The following is a 19,852-nucleotide window of genomic DNA, read 5'->3' on the forward strand; positions in this document are numbered from 1 at the left end:
TATTCCATAATCATTTATTAATATAGTCTCTTTCAAAGTATATATACACACTTTATCCAGGGATGCTGCAACATTTTCAGCCTTTCCGAATAATATTAGCGGTCTTTTTCCTCAAAATAGGCGTTGACGATTGCAATATAGCATTTTCTCTCTTTCTCTGTCAGCTTTGAGGTTAGGAAACAGGAAAAAAACGCTGGGGGTAAAATCTGGTGATTACGGTGGGTGGTTAACCAATTCGATGTACAATTCGTGAATTCAAATCATGGCGATCGCCGAAGTATGAAAAGGTGTTTGTCCTGATGGAAAAGTACTTCCCCTTTCTTCAAATGCGGTCGTTTTTTACAATTTCTCCTTCTACCTTATCAAGCAATCCCAAAAATGGTCTTCATCCCTTTTTATTTGCTCAGGCGTATTGCCCCACAAAAACACACATTTAATGACAGCTTGATATTCAATTTTTTCCATTTTCAGAAAAATCAATTGAGATCACGTGGTATAATTTCGACTAGAGCGCAATCTTAAATTAATACAGCGTTAAATATAAGAACGTTAAGCTTCAAAACGCTGAAAATATATTAAAATATACCACCTCTGTCAATAATATGTTAACCTTTAAACAAATAAGCTTAAATGGGTGAATTAGTTTCATCGATTAATATATATTATATTGTTAAATTTATTGATAACTATAAAATATTTATTTCGTAATTCACTGCACTTTTAGAACAGTTAACACCAGATATTAAGTTTAAAAACCTGAACAATGTTAAGTTTTTTGACGCTGCATTAATTTAAGATGACGCTCTAATGAAAATTGTACCACTTGACCTCATTTGACGCTCTAAGCCAGCGTGGAGCGTCAACATAAAATTGCACCTAAAGTATTCAAAATGATTTAAATTTTAATGAGAATCTTTTAACATCTTTGCGCAAATATATTTCCCAGGTTATATTGCTAAATGCGGATATCTTCAGGTCGAGATAGGAAATTTTTTATACAACTCTCGTATATTATCAAGTTCAAATAACATAAATGTATAATTGATTCATATAATTTTTTGTGCCAAACGGCTGTTTTACAATCTAAATTTATCGGAAAAAATGAAAAATAACGTTTAAAATTCCGTTTTCATTGAAAATTATTTAAAAGAAAATGTAAACAATAGAACTGAGTCACGCAATGACGTCATGAATATAACCTGAAAAAATTGCTTGACACAATCATAGTAGGCTTTTTTTTTTCATTCAAACGTCAATTTTTATTTAAAAACAACAAAGGACACATCAAAATATACATTTTTTAACTCAAAATTATCGAAACATGTCAAATTGTCAAGATAATTTGTCATTATATTATTCTGCAGTGGAATGGTAAAGTTTTATGGTATAATATTGGCATATAACAATGTAATTTCTATATTACAGTTACGAAGAAGTAGAAGATCTGTTTTATAAGGAAAAAATTGATTATTCAAAAGTGAAAAACGGTTTGAAAAACTGTCGTCTCAAAATCGAGCAAATTCTTTTATGCGAGAATAATAACTGCACTTTTCTGGTAATTATGTCACTAATAAATCTTTAACATAAAGATTTATATGTTTATGATTACCATCTATTTATAAACAAGTTTCTTTACATATTTTAGGTAGATTTACTTCAATTAAAAAACCATGTATCTGATTTGATAACACTTTTAGATAATGATAAAAATATTTCAATTAATAAGTTTAATAATAATAATATTAATAATAAGCCCTACAACAAAACAAATAAAGAAAATCAGGATTCACAAAAATTAATAGAATCTACTATCGAAGCACCTAGAATAAAGGGCTTAGATGAAGTTGCTGGATTATGGGAAATCAAAAAAATATTGAAAAGCCTCATAATTCTTCCTAAAAATCAACCTCAGTTGTTCTCTTATAAAAAAACTGTTAATAGTATCTTGTTATTTGGCCCCCCTGGTACTGGAAAAACTCAACTAGTACACGCTTTGTCTTATGAGGCCGGAGCACTGCTGTTTTCAGTAACTGTGTCTAATATTCTATCACCTTTCGTTGGACAATCAGAAAAGTAAGTAAATTATTTATTCTTATCTATAATTTGTTCATAATTTATTCGGAAAAAATATAAAAACTCATTTTTGTAGAAATATAAAATTTCTGTTCGATTATATAAGAAACAAAGATAGTTTTTGTTTATTATTTATTGACGAAGTGGACGGATTCTGTCGAAAAAGATCAGATTCCGAACAAGAATTTTCCAGAAGGTAAAAAATTTCTACTAACCAAAATTCTCGTGAAAAATAAAAACATTCGGTTCATTTTAGAATAAAAACAGAATTACTATGCCAATTAAATAAAATGGAATCGTATCCTAATTTCTTTTTAATAGCAGCTACCAATTGCCCTTGGGATTTGGATCCTGCCTTCCTCAGAAGGTTTCAAAAACGTTTATACATCCCGTTACCAAATTACACCGAAAGAAGAAGTCTGTTCAAACTGTTTACAAATAATACTCAATTAGAGGAATTCTTCAATAGTTGGGAACATTTGATTGCCAAAACAGAAGGGTTCTCCGGATCAGACATATGTGATCTGATACAACAGGTATTCGGTAATAATTATTATAAAAATACCATTAAAACTTCAAGGGCTATTATGCTCCTACATAGGAGGTCTCCTTGTACTTCTAAAGTTCTAAGGAACTCTAGAATCTGTGTTGGCATTATGGAGGTGAGACATAAGTTTGTACAGATTACTACTGTGTTGTCTGGCAATAATTAGACATTATAGAACTGGATAAACTACAATTCCTTCTCCCTCCTCATGAAATTTATATCCTTAGCTAAATCTAATCCAATTAGATGCTTCATGAGGCGGCAGTACCCAGTGATGTAGCTTGGTTCTACTGGATCCAAATACTTTTCAGAGTAAAATCAAACTTTTTGGAGTGATCCACATAAAGAGTCCTTTTCATTCATTCTACACCTTTTCGTGGCTTTTAGCAGCTGCTTTACTATCAAAATGAATCAATATCATATTTTTGAGTTTCTTTCCTGATCTATTTCTAGGTACTAATTCTAACAATTCTTCTTGTAGAGTACTTGAAGGTATTATTAGTACTTGGAACCACCCAATACTTCTGTAGTTGTCTTCCCTTCATTCTTTTTCAGTTTTTGGAGTAATCCAGCTCAAGAAGACACATCCTGAATGCTTCTTGTTCATTCTGCACCTTCTCAAGTGCTGTACCAGCTGCTTTAATAACAAAATAAGTCAATATCATATTCTGGAGTTTCTTTCCATGTTTTATCTTCAGCAATTCATATTCAATAACAAACAATTATGTCCTGCAAGATAAAAATCTAGAATAATTAACTTACAGGCTATAATGTATCCCATAATGGAACTGGATGATATAAAAATATGGAAAAGTTGCCCGGATGGATTTTATGAACCTCTAACTTGTAACGATAAGTTTGATATAGACGAGATAGTTACCTGTGAGCTCAAAGATTTACCTCGGTGTTCAGTAAGAGCTAGAAAGGTCCAATACATTGATTTAATAAATGCGTTAGATTCTATTAAAGTTACTGTTACCAAAGAAGATATCGAGAAATTTGATAAGTTTAATAATAAAATTTAATTTCAATATCTTGTAATTATTAATTTGTTCATTGGTTCAAGTTTAAAGTGTAGTATAATTAATATATTTTTGTTTAGATATTTTTCATTTGTTTTATGCTACTTTTGGGTGAAATTTAGCTAAAATTTATACGAAAGTTAGTAAATCGATGCTCAAAATTACAATATTTAGTCCTTAGAGCCTTCCATAAGGTTTTTGACTAATATACAACTCGAAGACTTGACAGAATTTAAGGAGCAGTGAAATTCATACACAAATTACTAAATCAGTGCTCAAAATTACAATATTTAGTCCTTAGAGCCTTCTTAATATCCAGCTCAAAGACTAGGCAAAGTAGTTTTGATGAAAAGACAAGTAATACATTTACTGAAACTTCTAAACTTTTGTTAAATACTACAGAAGTATACTCAAAATGCTTTTGAAAATTTATTCGAATAATATTATAATACATAGAAAAAATAGTTATTATTTAATAGCAATAAACTATATAATATTAAAAAGATCTCAAAACAATAAAAATCTATATAAAATATACTTTACAAAAAAACATTAACGTCTTGTAAATTCAGAATATGTAAAAAATTTCGTTATACTCAAATTTTATATCAATTAATATATTCAATATTTAATATAATAAAACGTTGTCTTTAATATCATACCTCAACTGTGGTACATAATGTCCATAAAAAGCTCATGTAATAACCAGTTTAGTTAAAATAAACCATATTCGTTAGAATCCTTTATCTTTCGTAATAATCAATGCAATCTCCACTTTTGAAATCACCCTTCTCGATTAAATCGAGCAACTTATTTACTGTCTTCGCAGGAGTAAGGACACTACTATTTTTAATCTCCCTGAAGGAATTTCTGACATCCTCAGATTGAGCAGTTTGTACAATACTGTCAAACATTTCGGTGTCTACAGGACCTGGACTATAATTAAATACAATAATATTTGGTTCCTCCAAGGCGAATACTTTGAAAAATAATTCTCGGGCAGCTTTACCAGAACCATACATTCCTAGAAGATATATGTTTGATATATTGAGACACTCTGTACAATTAGTTAATATTTGAATAAAACAGTTTTGAATTTGAGCATAGATTCGTATAAATATTTAAAGATAGAGTTCCAAAAGGATGAACAACCCAGCATGATTTTACTACAATATTTGCTTGATTAGAGAAGATAATCCCTAAAAGTATTTTGATTAATGAAGCCTCGTTTGCATCACAACCCCTTCAAAGTTATCAAAATTTCATACATAAAATGAAAATCATAAAAAACTCTACAAAGGTTATACTCTTTTGACTGTTATGATTAGAATCCAGTTGACCTATTTTGGGTCTTAATAGCATAAAGAATAGATTTGACTGTCAAAATAAGTCACATTTTGGAGTTTCTTTCAATGTACTATTTCTAGTAGTTCTGCATATAGGGTGCTTGAAAGTGTGACCAGTATTTCGTACCAGCCCCCAAATGATCCTGTAATGGTCTTTTCTTCCATCTTACTTGGTTTTACATAGATCCAAGTACTTTTCATAACGATATAAAATTTTTTCGAAGCAATCTAACTCAAAAAGGCATATCCAGAGTGCTTCTTTTTTGGTTTTTACCTTCTTGTGCTTTAACAGCTGCTTTTGGGGTTTCTCAGCCCACCCTAGTCCTTCTCGAATGAAGGAAATATTGATTTTGGAGAAAAAGAAATCTAGCAAAAACTTAAGCTCATAAAAATCTCTACAAAAAAGGTTATATACATTTTTACTTAAACCTATTCTTTTGGTTGTTAAAATCCAAAACAGTCAGATTCCTGCTAAGATATTGTGGGTAATAACAATGTATGTACTTGATTTGTTGTTTAAAACTTTATCTCTAAAATCCATATTTTGGAGGTATTCAGTAAAATTTTTATAACTTTGAAGGGAGCTAGGAGACAAATGAGACTTTTTCCGTAAACATCCTTTTAGGAGGTTCATCTTTCAGAACTACACCCATATTTGATGTTTAAAGGAGATGAAAAGTTAAACATGTGGCCTTTGTTGAGTTTCTGATCACCTTCAACACTTTCACAATCCCATAGTTGTCTAATTTCCAATTTTTACCGTGTTCTATAAAATTATAACTCAAATAGAAAATAAAATAGTTACCCAAGTTTGATAAAGGAGTTTTTCCTGCCAATGAACTAATATTTATAACACAAAGTTGTGGAGCAACGGGTCTCATATGCTTAACAAATACATTATTCAATAATACGCATGAAAACATATTCAGATCGTAATATTCTCTCCAAACTTCCAAGTCTATTAAATCCGTAGTCTTTTTAATTGTTCCAATATGAGCAGCATTGTGGAAAAATATCGCGGTTTTAATATCTTTAGTATCAACACTGCTTAATACCTGAAAATTGAAGTAATATAACATTAAATATCTACGAAAATATTACAAACCTTTTTGAAAATATCATTATACTCATTAATGTCAGGTTTAGATAAATCTACTGCGATTGTTTCCACTGTTATTGACTTATCCACCTCGGCGATTTGAGTTTTAGTTTCTTCCAAGCCGGTTTTAGATCTAGCTAGTAATATTAAAATTGAATTCTGCTCCAATTTTCTTGATATTTCGATAGCAATTGTTCGTCCTATACCTCTGGAAGCCCCCGTTATAAAAACAATGGCTTTACTTGTAAAATCTATAGAATTCATCGTGAAAATGATGATTATTTGAACGTGTATTGTGACAAATCCCTATCGCGGTAGAAATTCCAATGATTACAGCAAAGAGATTTCACAATTTGATAATTACATAGATAAACTGCAGCATATCAGCGTTGTCAGGTGCCATTAACGAAATTAAGACACAGTGTTGCCAAAGCTATCAGATTTTCTTTAAAATTATGTTAAAATATTTCTTTCGACAAAGTGTTTTTTATAAATAAAATATGTAGTAACAATAATAATTGCAATGAAGGAAGAAAAAGAAATGTATTTTGAAGAGAAATACATATTTTTTGTTAAATCAAAAATGATTATCAACAAATACAATCACAATTTTATAATTGTACCATGATATTCAGTGAGGCAGATACATGCAGTTTCACATACTATCTATATGTACCTAAAATATTTTCCAAATTGTATTAAATCAATAAAAAATGATAAACATATCACATATTTTTGCTACAACAAGACTAGATGGCGCAAAACAAAAATAAAATATGAATTTATTTGACCAAATAAAAAATTGTATAATGATGAAATTATCAAAAACTGTAAAAAGTAGGTTATAATCTGATAACAATGTTTAGTCTGGCAACGCTGATTCCATCATAAGTAGACTGTAATACTGACTATGGTGGGTGGGGTGTACCGTTACCATAGCGATAATATTGAAGATAGAGAGAGCAATATGTAAGTGGGTGGTACTTTCGGAACAGAGAGAAAGAGCATCGGTTTACCCCTCCCTACTCGCCATTATAATAAAAACTTGTTATCCTCCTTTGCTGTTCTACCCACCCGAAACTTCGTTGTCATGACGATACCAATGGAATAGAGTAGAGGGAGATAGATAGTAGTATACCCGGAGTATTAAATATATGGGTGTTTTTTTTCTATCTATCAATAGTTAGGGCCCTTTTGAACAAGAACTCATACGACTTTCTACCTACCTTTAATATTAACTTACCCTCCATATTATTGACTTAACTAATCCAAAGATAAAAATTTCAAATTTAAAACTCTACCAACAAGATCTTTCCTTTTTTATTAATTGTTTCGTTAATTTATTTTTCCATTCCATTCAGTTATATAATTGAATAGAATAGAGTTTAATGATTGTTATTGAGGAATTATCAACGATTTACCCACTTACCCAGACTTTGAATCAAAGTTCAATGCCATTAACCTATTTTTATGTTAAAATGCTGAAAAGTATAAAAAACCGTTAATATAGTAGACAACCATACCTATAAGGGGAATAAATACTTTTTAAAACCATAGACAAATGAAGAAAAGTTTCAACTGATCGCATTTATCCATTGATCAACCAGAATAGAACATTGGTTTTAAAGTACATTTAATTCAATCGGGTAGGAAGGATCATATCATATGACTACGACCCGATTAACTCGATCAGTATCCGAACAACAGTGAACGTGATCCGGGTTAGTTTCCGAAAAGTTCTCATGACATACTATAACATTATAATATTATTATATAGGAGAAAATGATCCTATTACTTCGTTCAGTATTCGAATGACAGTGAACGGGATCTGGATTACTATCCGATCATGATCTGGTTATCATACTTTCGGAATTGTATACATTAATATAACCTGTTTTTTTTATTTACTCTATTTAAATCTAATTATAATGCATATTAATAAAGTTTTGTATGAATAAAATCTCAATATGACGTGATTTTACTTTTCAACATATTTTGTAACAAATAATCATTTATCAGGGTACTGCGTATATTTCGAAATGCAAGATAGGTATTACATACCTACATTCTTTTTACCTTTGGTACATCTCACGTATACTCTAAATAATTAAGTAGTTATTAGGCCGTCACGAATAAATAAAGTGGATAGAAGGAAAATTTACAAGGTATTACTTTACCAAAGTTATTTTTATTCTTTTTATTATCTAACAGTTTCATAGGTACTTTTGAACATACATATTTTGATTTAAAATGATATCTATTTAACCACTGAATTTACAAAGTTACAGTCTACGAAGAGGCATTAAGAATGATATGCAATCATTTGTACTTAAGAATTTCATCAATAATAGAAAATTTTCACAGAAATACTTTGATTTTTCATCATTTTTATGACTGACAACAACGTCACAAGTCAAGAGATGTCCATTTAGAGTTGCCTGTTTTTTACTTTATAAATATTGGTTTAAAAAGGTACATTTGAATTACTTAATATATCTTTTCAATAAAAACATGAATTTGTTGTATTTAGAGATGAAATTTAGCCAATACATCTTGTAATTACCCATACAGTTTGCCGTATGGTGGACTTATATTTGATAACTTCTTTTTTTTATTTTTGAAAATAACAGATGTGCAATCATTTGTACTTTTCAACAGTTCCATCAATAATTCAAATATTTCATTTATGACCAAAATATTTGATTTCTCCAACATTTTTTATGCCTGAAAACAATGCCACAAATTTAAAAGTGTTTGGGGCACTGTGGGACTGCGAGGTAATAGAATTTACTTTCAAAGACAATCTATGTCTGTATTAATCCACAGTATGCCTTTGTAAAGAGTTATCTCTTTTTTAATTTAAAAATGTTGGTCAAATTGATGGTTTAGAAATGTACATTTGAACTACTTTATATATCATTTCAATAAAAACATGAATTTGATAGCATTTAGAGATTAAATTTAGCAAATAATTGTGTAAATTATTATTATTATCCATATGGTCTGTAGTAGGTTCATAATAGCATTGTGGGCGGCAAAGGGGCCGTTTAGGCACATAGTACAGTTGTGCCCTACTTGACGTTACCAAAGGTCATGTCTGTAGTGGTTAGAAGGAAAAAATAAAATGTATTTCTCTACTAAAGTTATATTTATTCTTTTACATAATCATTAACAGTTTGTAAATATATAGATACTTCTGAACAACTATTTCCTACATATTTTGATTTAAAATGTCACAATATATTTATTTAACCACTAAATTTACAAGTCGACAAAGAGGCAAATTGTAGTGTAATAACACAAAAATCCATTAAGAACGATATGCAATCATTTGTACTTTTCAACAATTCTATCAATAATTCAAAATATTTTATTTATAACCAAAATATTTGATTTCTCCAACATTTTTTATGCCTGAAAACAATGTCACTAATTTAAAAGCCTGTTTGGGGCATCGTGGGACTGCGACGCAGCAGAAACTACTTTCAAAGACGATCTACGTCTGTATTAGTCCATATTATGCCTTTGTCAAGGGAGTTTTCTGTTTTTTAATGTATAAACGTTGGTAAAGTTGACGGTTTAAGGAGGTACATTTGAACTACTTCATATATCATTGCAATAAAAACATTTACCTAGTAAATATGTTATTTGTTTATTATTATTTTACCCATACAGTTTGCCGTATGGTCGACTCAACATTTGATAACTTCTTTTTTTTTATTTTAGAAAAAAATAAGCTTTGAGAAGGAAAGTTTGCCTAGATATCTAGAACTTACCGAATGGACCTATTTGAACCCTGATATTATTGAAAAAAATTCTCCAGTTGCTCAATTCAAACAATCTTTACGAAAAAACTGAAATTTTCATCTACTTTGGAATCGGAAAAATTCGTTTGCTAAAACTTTCACAAAGGTGGAGACAAAGATAAATAAATAGATCAAAGATGTTTTGACACCTTCATCTCACTACCTAGTGCGAAAGTTTTTTTGGTAGTCCTCACGATATTTTGTTACGCCACCACGAAAACAGAACCAGTGGAGATTCGAAGTCTGTAAACTTGAATACTGGGGCGAATAGAGTGAAATAGAGGAAGAAGAACGAAAACGGTCCGAATAGGGTTTTATGCGTCGAAGGGTCGATGAAATCGTGGCTTCTCGTTTTGAACAAACCGATCTTTGTTAAAAGCGCGCAAGCCATGACCGAATAACCATAATACAACAAAAAACTTGGCACGATAGATTTTGGCAAATTCTTTTTAAAATCGTCGACGTCAAAATTATTATTGAAATGCAACAAAAATGAATGAAGTAACAGATGCGGAATTTTATTGTGAGATGATTTGCATGGAAGGGGTAAAATGGAAGAAATATTTTTGTTGGGGAAAGGATTAGAGGAAAGGAAATGGGTGAGGTAGCGGTTAGCTGTACACTCGCACAGCTCGCCCGGATACCCTCAGCTTGGGAAACGACAGAAAAAGGCGTAGACGAGATCGTAGTTTTTGATGCTGCACTGTTGAACATCCCGTCGTTGCCAGTCGCCCAATTGTTCGAGGAACAGTAGTTCTCTCGAGGTGTCTTTAATAGGTGACAACTGAAACAAGAAAAAACATTTTTGTATTACATAAATTTAATCATAATGACCTAAAAATCAAAAGAAACATCATAGAACTTACATATAGAAGTAAATTAATCCACTATAACACCTTTTTACATCTATTTATTTGTATATTTTGAATATAAAGTTAGGTTAAAGCAACATCTGATGATAATTGACCCTAAAGGTTTCCGAAAAGATAATTAGGTACAAATGAGACATAGCACAGTATAAGAATTCAAATTAAGCAAAGTCAGTAATAAAAAAAATCCATAATTTATTCACAGGATTTATTGAAACATCGGAATTTCCCCTGGTATTAAAAATAATTATTGATATGACTTTCAGTTTTTGATCTGTTTAAAAATTTTCATCGTTATCAATTTTTAACAACTTCAAGGATACCGTTTTGGCAAAATCATCAAATTTTGTTTTTCTATTTTTATTTTTTCTTATCGAATTAAAAATATTTGTAAAAATTTAATAAGATAGGTGAATAGGGTTATCATGTTAAGATTTCATATAAACTGCCACATTACATAAAAATATTCAAAAACATTTGATAAAAAAATACGTATTCTAGAAATAATCAAAATTATTTCATCAAGTCATAGTGAAGGCCATTAAATCATCTGTATTTATAATTCGACCAAAGACGAGTATTAAATTCAAATATAACCTCGAAATTCCAAATGTTTTCTGGCTTATACAGTTTTTAATTATTTTGTACATCCCTTAAAATGGATTTTAAAATATTTATCAGCAGCCTCAACAATTTGATTGGCAATTGAAAATTTTTACAAGCTTCAGCTTCTTCTCTTCGATAATCTACTTTCCAAAGAGACTTTATGATATTAATTAGGAGCCTAATTGACTTTATTTCCAATTAGAATTGTTATTTGGTGTTTGAACAACGTTTCGAATGACAAATAATCATTTTTACAAAGTTCAGTTTCTTCTCTTCGATAATCTACTTTCCAAAGAGACTTTATGATATTAATTAGGAGCCTAATTGACTTTATTTCCAATTAGAATTGTTATTTGGTGTTTGAATAACGTTTCGAATGACAAATCATTATTTTTACAAGCTTCAGCTTCTTCTCTTCGATAATCTAGGTTCCCAAGAGACTTTATGATATTTATTACAAGCTTTAGTGACTTTATTTCCAATTAGAATTGTTTTTTGGTGTTTAAACAACTTTTCGAATGACAAATAATCATATTTACAAACTTCAGTTTCTTCTTTTCCATAAATTAATATCCAAAGTTACTTATTGCTAATTATAATCTTCAATTAGAAATTATACAATATTTTGGACAGGAAAAAAACTAAATTTTTCCAATCTTTAGCTTCTTTTTGTTGATATGTGAAGAAAATATTTGTTTCATTATTCATACTCACTTGATTGGAAAACACGGTGACAGTAAACTTTCCAGGATTGAAAGTCTCCAATACATTGCTGATGATTTCTTTGTAAGAGCTTGAAGGAATGTTGGTCTCAAAACTGACATAAGAAAAATCAGGTTCCGGTGTGATATGGATAGTCATGTAGCAACCCTACGAAAATTAAATTAAATTAATTAAACGCTACCAAAAATTACGATTGTGATTAGATAACAAATACCACAACATTATTAACAATCTAAAAATGATATAAGAAAAAAAATTAATCAAAAGATGCAATAATGATAACTATTTTTACCTTACGAGGTACTACTGTAATTATTAAATGTATTATTTATTTCTTTTATTTGGTTTGTACTATTTTACTTACATCTTCCAATTCAGAACAAATCTTAGCAAGCATGAAAATACATAAAATAGATCAATGTATATTTAAAAAAGATATAAATACTTATTTATCACTCCCTAGTTTTATAAGGGAAATAAGAGAAGGATATTTTCATCCTGTTCCTGTTTTAAATCAATTTTTGTATTATATAGACTTAAAAAACTGTTTTAGAAAACCAATTCTCATCTAATTTTAATTTATTTATAACAAAAAATGGATTTATTAAATTACTGCTATGGAAATTGAAATTAAACGATGAATTTTGAAAAACTATTTTCAAAATTTATTAATAATTCAATACTTACATTTTTAGTGACTCCGTTCATGGAGTAACCACATGGATTGAATAGAAAGTCATCTATAATCATGTTTGGGATAATTTTATCTATACCGGCTTTCTGTAAATTAAAAAATCAGTAAAAGTAATTTTTTTGTACACCTCGTATATTTACATACAAAAACTAATGTGTATATATATTGAAAGAATTGATATTGTAACCAAAGGTTATTAGAAGGCAACTGTTATCACGGAAAATTCTCATCATTGACAGGAAATTGTTTATAAATAAAATTATTACAACCTAGCAATGTTTCAATTACCAGTAATTGATGGAAACATTTCAAATGTATTATTTTTCAAAGGAAAGGGTATTAAAACCTTTCAAATCCCAATCAGACTGCAGATAACATTAGTAAACGTTTTAAAAAAGGCAATATCACAAGGGAAGTGGAGCATGAAGGCACATCAAGGTAATTGAAAGTATATTTGGAGCATGGAAAATTATATCTAAGACTTTAGATAGTTAACATGATGATTGAGAGTATTTTTGGAGTCAACAAAGAACTAACAACTAAGAAAATAATGGAGGTAGGTAATATAGAGAGAAATAAAGAGAAGACAATGGATTAATCAAGAACTATGCCGGAAGGAAAACTTTGGAAGAAAAGAAAATAATTCAGGAACAGGAAACGATTAGCCGAAAAGGGCAAGGAGGCGTAAGTTAACTCCTGAGAAGGTTTAAGGATACTAATTACAATAAGAAGAGGATGGGAAGAATAAAAAGTTTAACAATGTTAGTAAATGTTCAAAAATGTAAAAATGTTTCTTTCTGTGACAAGTTTTCTCAATTTTTTTATGGTAGTGGTCAACTAGCAGCACAGCTCAGCTTCGTTCAATTTCTTTATTCTAAAATTACCACCAGCAATTTTCATTAGCTTGACTTTCCATATTTAGAGGTTTAACTACTTTGTAGAGAAGCATTTCTTTATGCTTCCCTATACTTTTTAAAGTTTTTGAAAATTTCTGCTTTTCAATATCCAAATTTCAAAATCACAAGTTAATGGAGGTGATGGATTAGGTAGGAAATATGACAAAAGGAAAATTCTACAATAAAATTACTTCAGAAAAAAAAAATTATGGATGAAAAAGGGTGAGGGATCACAAATCTATATCTTAAAAGGCATAACGATAAGAATTATGATTTCTATAGCAACAATTTTGACAAAATTGTGATCTCCTCGGTCTTTTTTACTTATAGGGAGCTAAAATAGAACTTTGGTGGTTCAATTGAGGCAAAATACTTCTTTAATTAAGCAAAATATAAATATAAACCACCCAGACAATTCCAACTCTTACATTTACCTTATCAACAATAGTTTTCATTTAAATGTTCGGTACATTAACATTTGGTAGCTAAAGTAAGACTTTTCGAATTTCCCTTGTACATAAACTAAACTATCGTAGTATTTCGAATCAATTGAGAAAATTTAAAGCACAATTAGTGTTATAATCAACCGACAAACAACAAGAACTGTTCTACCTTCTTGTACTTTGAACTGAAGGTCAATAAGAATTATTCTTAATTGACAATTTTATTGATAAATTGGATAAATTCGCTCTGCTGTTAAACAATCGTTATACAACTTATACAGAGTAGACTATTAATAGAAAATATTTTTCAAATATTAAACGGAAGATAAATTAGTGGAACAAAATGTTAACACGAACCTTTGTAGCTTCCGTAGCGTTCAAACACTCCTCCTTGGTGAATATAGACATTATTTCTGGATCCAAATCGGTCATCATAATTTCCAGAGTTTGATCCGGTTCTTCGGGATTCGGTAGAGAGGGTAGGCGCTTCGGAAGCGGATTGAGAGTATATAGGAACCAACAATCTTTGTTTACCGCGCCTAAACAATACGCCGCCCCATCTGGAAACAAGGTATCCAGCAAGGCTACCTCTTGATCGAAATGTTGATGTGGTATAACTTGCAAATCCGGTCTTTTGAAATTCTTTCTGGAATAATATAGATCCTCGACTTCGGTAAACCCGGCATATTGTTCCGCCAACAAAAGTAGTGGCTCTAGACACAACAGAGGCGTGGTTGTGCCGCAAGTTTTCAATATGAAACGTCTTTTGGACACGAACATAGAACTCTCACTGAAACAAAACATTTTTTTTTTCAAATGACTATGATTCAATGAAATTTACAATAAAAATCTCTTTGTATACCCGAAAAAATTAAGTCTTAACCTGTAAAAATATGAAAATACGTTTATAGGTTATGTTCATGAAGTGACCGCATACCCGAATTGTTTTATTTTGTTAGTTTTTCATTATTATTGTTGTTTTAAAGTTTTAGGTTTTCTTTTTAAATTAAGAGACTCGCTTTACATACTATAATCACATTCTAGAATATTTGTTTCCCTGAAATCTCTAATTTGTCGTAAACAAATAACAAATAGTCTCAATGAAAACAGGTCACAAGAACATAAACGTGTAAATAGGTCAAAAGAAAAACAATTAGCTGCCAGTTCGTAACATTAAGTTAACTTTTTTCTCAATAGAACAATGAAAAAACAGTTAAATCGTATCGCCCCCAAGTTTTAAAATAAAAATGTATCATAAAAAATTGAAAATAAGTGTATCAAAGAAAAAATATTTGAATACAAAGTGATGTCGCGTACATAACCTAGAAAGATGATCATTTTTAACAATGAGTGAACTAAGTTAGTTTATTCTTATAAGTTTTGTGTTTTAAAACGCACAGCTTCATTTACATCACAAAATGTATGAGAGAAAGCATTGCGCAATTGACATACGGGACGCTGAAAGTTATTTTTAGAAACATTTTCCAGGTGTTTTCATTAACGAAAAGTCTAGAAGATGGTAAAAAAAGGTGAACTGCCATAATTAGAGACAGAGTCGGCTTGAATGAAATAATAGGAACATCTTATTTAATTCTAGATAAGTACTGACGTAAAAAATTTGTTACCCTATTTTCGACATTTATATAGTTAGAATTTTGTATTCTAAAGTATAATTGACGCCGTATTGTTCTGGTGAAAGAATTGTAACTTAAGGACCATAAATAACTTTTTTAAATTTCATGTACACAACAAACAAATATTTCATCTTCATTAAAATAATTAGATGAATCAAATCGCGTTTCAAAAATGACACCACTCACTGTTGTAATAGCTAATATCTCCATTATTTTCATTTAGGTTTCAATTATATTTATAATAACCTTGAGAGCCACTGAATTCTATACGTTACTATGGATATATTTCAATGTCAACTAAAAGCAATAATTTAAATTTAGCGCCTATATTAAACATCAACGCGCCAGCCAATATGGCGTCGATTAATGACATCATTACCACTGGGTATTGGTAGAAATGAAGAACATTTTTTGTTATATTTATAAGTATATATAAATACTAGAAAATATATCAGCTAATAAATTTTTTTATAAAGAATAATTAAAAAATCAACTATTCTGATTCTTTTTTAACCTAAATGTTGAAAATATGTTATAGTGACGAACCGGTATGGTTAAATTAGAATGAATCGTAAAACTAAGAAAAAATGATCATTCTATCTATAAATGGTAGAAACGTGTCAAGTTATTTTTAATAACATTAAAGAAATACATGCTACCGTTATCATCATCCACATATCGATAACCTCATAGAGTACATTCTTTGATAAAAGTTTCAAATCGAATTTGTAAATCATTAAGTAACAATTTTCTATGTTACTGATTAATATTTTGGTGCAAAGGTCGAGGTTCTTCTATTTCTTGAATGTAGGTATGTCGTTTTTTATTTAGAACACTCATCCCTATTTATTATATTAATTTCTATGACAAGATCCAATATTATTATCTGGTGAAAAATAGGTCAAACGTTTAAAAAAAGAATTTTAAATCAAAATAAATAAACTTCCTTCATATTTTGATATAAAATTTTATATACGCGTTTGAAATAGGTATTGATCTGAAGTCGTGAAATACAGAATCGGATTTCTCCAACTGCGGAAACACGTGAGGTTATCTTCGAAAACCAAAAAACGTTGATAAGGTTTTTAAAAACGGCTATATATGTCTTATTATTTATTTTCAAAATTAGCAAGTCATTCATTGGAAGATAATTTTAACTTTAAATTCGTTAATTTTAAAAACGCGTAAAAATAATTGTTTTTTTTTAAATCATAGAATAATTCTAAAAGATGAAATTAAAAAACTATATCTTACATATTTTTGACACTTACTATTTTTTGATAAATGGTTTGAAATAAAAGATAAAATTGAATATTATTAAAATCTAAGCTTAGAAATTGGATTCTAGTTATATCGAACATTTTTGTTTATTATATATTCATATTTATTAAAAATGAATATACATTTACTTCGTTTTTAATTTAATCTACTGATATGATGTTTTAACATCACCATACTGTATATTTAATTATTTTAATTAATCAAATATTGTAAATATTTTCTTAATATTATTCGATATAATCTTCTTTTTTTGTTCTAATTGTGGTCTTGTACTACTATGCCAATTTTAAAATGGAATGAATTTTTCGAAAATTCTCGATAATGGACCTTATTTATTTCAAAATTAATAATTATTTTATAACGAAGATAACATAATTAGTAGTAATATCAAAATAAAAGTATATTTTGGAATATTTTCACGTAATTCGTTGACAGCACTTGAGGTTAACTAAATTCGTACATAAACATAATGGTTTCGGAAAAGAAGAGAAAATAAAGACAATGTAATAGTATAATACAGTGTGAAGCAAAATTGTTGCTAATCTATACATATTTATAAATAAACAAAAAAACTGGATTTCCCATCTAAATTTATAGTTTATAATTTACTTAAAAATAGGTATTAATATTCATAAAATAATCTTACCTTAATACATAAGCGTCGATTTGGTCATTTTTTACATAGCTGATTATTTCACACCGGACAACCTTCATTAGGGATTCCAATTTTGATCTGCAAAGAAATATATTTGTTAATACAAAATAAAATCATATACTTCATTTAATCAATGTAATATATTATACATAATCATCGTTTAGCAACCTATCTCGTCCACTTCTGGACATAAGCCCCTCTTAACCTGACCTTAGGCATCAGATGGAAGATATGCTGTTTCTGTGTGTTTCGTACCTGGGACGCCACAATATAGAAATAACCTAACCTAACCTCAATATAAAAATATGGTCTAAACGGCAGTTTGCTATAGTTTTAAACAATTCATCGTGGTTTATGAGTTAAATGCCTTTTCACAGTCGACAAATACTAATACTAAGGGCTTGTATTCTACACTTTTTATTAGCATATCCAGCTCTGAAGCCTTGTTCTCTAGGCTGATAATAGGTCAAGTTTGTTATTCAGTAATGAGTTTGGTGAATAATTTATATGGGTATGTCTGCAGGCTTTTTGGTATATAATTCTTTTTTTTTTTCTTTATATATAATTTAAAATACATTTTTTTATTGCTAAATTGCCTTGACTTTAGGTCTTTTCTTATTGGAAATTAGATTTTAAAAATGGCAAAAATTGATATTTCAATTCATTGCAGTCTCTATGACAACTTGTATAATACTTATAATAATTAATAGATAAAGAATAAAAATATATTTCAACTTCTTCTTTAGTTGTTATGTAGCAGCTATCAATTTTTCTAATTATAATTTCGTACGATCACACTATATTATAACTTGTTTGTATTTAACACGTCATGCCAAAATTTTACCGATAATTTGTGATTAAGCTAAGAAGCATGTAAATCATGTCAAAAAAAATACCAGGTATAAAACTTTCCTATAACCTTGAAAATTTGAGATCCATGTGCATTATTGCCGTACAATTCTATAGACAGAGTTTGTTAGACTATATATAGAATGTCCCTCAAAAGAATGTTAGTTTGGGAATGTTATCTATCAATTCTGTCACTCTTTAGTGTCTATTCCCCAAAAAAATAAGTAGAATCTACAAAACATTTATTTGTAATAGTTTGATTCTTAGAAAAAGTACTGTTAAAGCGGGCAAATTATGTAAAAATAACGAATTTAATGAAATTACTTGCCCTTAGAATGAAGTTAAGGTTATGTCCATAAATATATCTTAATAAATTTATTTAGAAATAGACGGAATTCCAGGTTAGAAATATACTTATACACAAGTTTAGTTGGGTCGTAATATAGATGTTATCACAAAACATCAGATATCTAAGTCTACATCATTTTAACTATAACTAAATAAATATCAAAAAAAAAAAACAAGTCAAACCATAACCTTTTATATAATTAAGTTATTTTTTTATTCATTGAATTTACATTCTAACCAACATTGATATTGTTTATGTCCAAGAAATATATTTATATTGAAATAAACGGCGTACGTTGAATTCAAAATGACAGACATCAATTCAGTACAAGGTGAATAATTTCAAAAAAAATTACTTTTGGTATAATTGAAAACAAAAGAAATTAACCTTTTTTGTCTTAAAAACCGCAGTAATATCACGATAAATTTGATTAAGAAATTGTAAATTAATTATCAAAATTCCGATCAAAACGTGTAAATAACCCTATCAATTGACATGTTAGTAAAGAAGCTTAATAAAAATCAATGTTTTCCATTCTATTAAATTCAAAATTGTTTGACTGTAATTTAAAACTACAATATGAAACAGTGAAAATGCATGGTTGAATATTAAAGCTTATTTATTATAAAGAAAAAAATTATTACAATACCTCGGAATCCTTCTTAGATCAGCTGATTTGTAGTTTTCATGAGTAGTGGTGAACCAAATTTCAAGAAGTTTTTCAACACCTTCGAAAAAATGTTCATCGTTTAATACTTCTGTCGCTGCCATTTCAACCCTCTCTTTGTGAACACTCTGGGACTAATGAAGAATATTCTCAATTCGGGTTCTTTATATCCAATAGTAGCATGAGCAGATCGGTATTTTCATACGACGGTTGAACGCCGGCTGTATACAACATTGGATTGGATGCGCGTAATGTAAACAAACTCCAACACAGTTGCCAAGATAGACAATAA

The 19,852-nt window shown here is 29.3% G+C and overlaps 3 protein-coding genes across 4 annotated transcripts; 1 reads left to right on the forward strand and 2 right to left on the reverse strand.

Annotated features, from left to right (window-relative positions):
- The first annotated feature begins 1,214 nt into the window (after window positions 1-1,214).
- LOC130899305 (uncharacterized) lies at window positions 1,215-3,723 on the forward strand. 2 transcript variants are annotated; one of them, XM_057809150.1, is made up of 6 exons: window positions 1,215-1,371; window positions 1,426-1,555; window positions 1,646-2,073; window positions 2,150-2,269; window positions 2,330-2,609; window positions 3,385-3,723. In XM_057809150.1, exons 1-6 carry the CDS (start codon window positions 1,322-1,324, stop codon window positions 3,643-3,645), a joined length of 1,269 nt encoding a protein of 422 aa, XP_057665133.1. In that variant the 5' UTR covers window positions 1,215-1,321; the 3' UTR covers window positions 3,646-3,723. The 2 variants fall into 2 exon arrangements, with proteins under 2 accessions (XP_057665133.1, XP_057665135.1); XM_057809152.1 differs by having other exon boundaries at window positions 1,231-1,371; window positions 2,330-2,616; window positions 3,385-3,547.
- A 325-nt stretch (window positions 3,724-4,048) lies between these two features.
- LOC130899306 (sepiapterin reductase) lies at window positions 4,049-6,507 on the reverse strand. The gene is made up of 3 exons (XM_057809153.1): window positions 6,094-6,507; window positions 5,794-6,043; window positions 4,049-4,666 (listed from the first exon to the last, which is right to left on the reverse strand). Exons 1-3 carry the CDS (start codon window positions 6,349-6,351, stop codon window positions 4,386-4,388), a joined length of 789 nt encoding a protein of 262 aa, XP_057665136.1. The 5' UTR covers window positions 6,352-6,507; the 3' UTR covers window positions 4,049-4,385.
- Window positions 6,508-9,217: 2,710 nt separating this feature from the next.
- LOC130899579 (S-adenosylmethionine decarboxylase proenzyme) lies at window positions 9,218-19,850 on the reverse strand. Its single transcript, XM_057809614.1, has 6 exons — window positions 19,543-19,850; window positions 17,687-17,773; window positions 14,483-14,915; window positions 12,780-12,872; window positions 12,084-12,239; window positions 9,218-10,678 (listed from the first exon to the last, which is right to left on the reverse strand). Exons 1-6 carry the CDS (start codon window positions 19,662-19,664, stop codon window positions 10,541-10,543), a joined length of 1,029 nt encoding a protein of 342 aa, XP_057665597.1. The 5' UTR covers window positions 19,665-19,850; the 3' UTR covers window positions 9,218-10,540.
- Between the last annotated feature and the right edge of the window lie 2 nt (window positions 19,851-19,852).

The sequence above is a fragment of the Diorhabda carinulata genome, chromosome 11 (assembly GCF_026250575.1).
Source record: "Diorhabda carinulata isolate Delta chromosome 11, icDioCari1.1, whole genome shotgun sequence".
Lineage (NCBI taxonomy): Eukaryota > Metazoa > Arthropoda > Insecta > Coleoptera > Chrysomelidae > Diorhabda > Diorhabda carinulata.

Excerpts from the sequence above, each read along its gene's own strand:
- LOC130899305 (XM_057809150.1), top strand. The coding sequence starts at position 1,322 with ATGTCAAATTGTCAAGATAATTTGTCATTATATTATTCTGCAGTGGAA. Across the intron at positions 1,372-1,425 it reads TATTATTCTGCAGTGGAATG|TTACGAAGAAGTAGAAGATC; the intron begins GTAAAGTTTTAT and ends TCTATATTACAG. Across the intron at positions 2,270-2,329 it reads GAACAAGAATTTTCCAGAAG|AATAAAAACAGAATTACTAT; the intron begins GTAAAAAATTTC and ends GGTTCATTTTAG.
- LOC130899579 (XM_057809614.1), bottom strand. The coding sequence starts at position 19,664 with ATGGCAGCGACAGAAGTATTAAACGATGAACATTTTTTCGAAGGTGTT. Across the intron at positions 12,873-14,482 it reads ACGCTACGGAAGCTACAAAG|AAAGCCGGTATAGATAAAAT; the intron begins GTTCGTGTTAAC and ends TTTAATTTACAG. Across the intron at positions 12,240-12,779 it reads TGAACGGAGTCACTAAAAAT|GGTTGCTACATGACTATCCA; the intron begins GTAAGTATTGAA and ends TAATTTTCGTAG.
- LOC130899306 (XM_057809153.1), bottom strand. The coding sequence starts at position 6,351 with ATGAATTCTATAGATTTTACAAGTAAAGCCATTGTTTTTATAACGGGG. Across the intron at positions 6,044-6,093 it reads ATAATGATATTTTCAAAAAG|GTATTAAGCAGTGTTGATAC; the intron begins GTTTGTAATATT and ends TTCAATTTTCAG. Across the intron at positions 4,667-5,793 it reads AACTCCTTTATCAAACTTGG|GAATGTATGGTTCTGGTAAA; the intron begins GTAACTATTTTA and ends TATATCTTCTAG.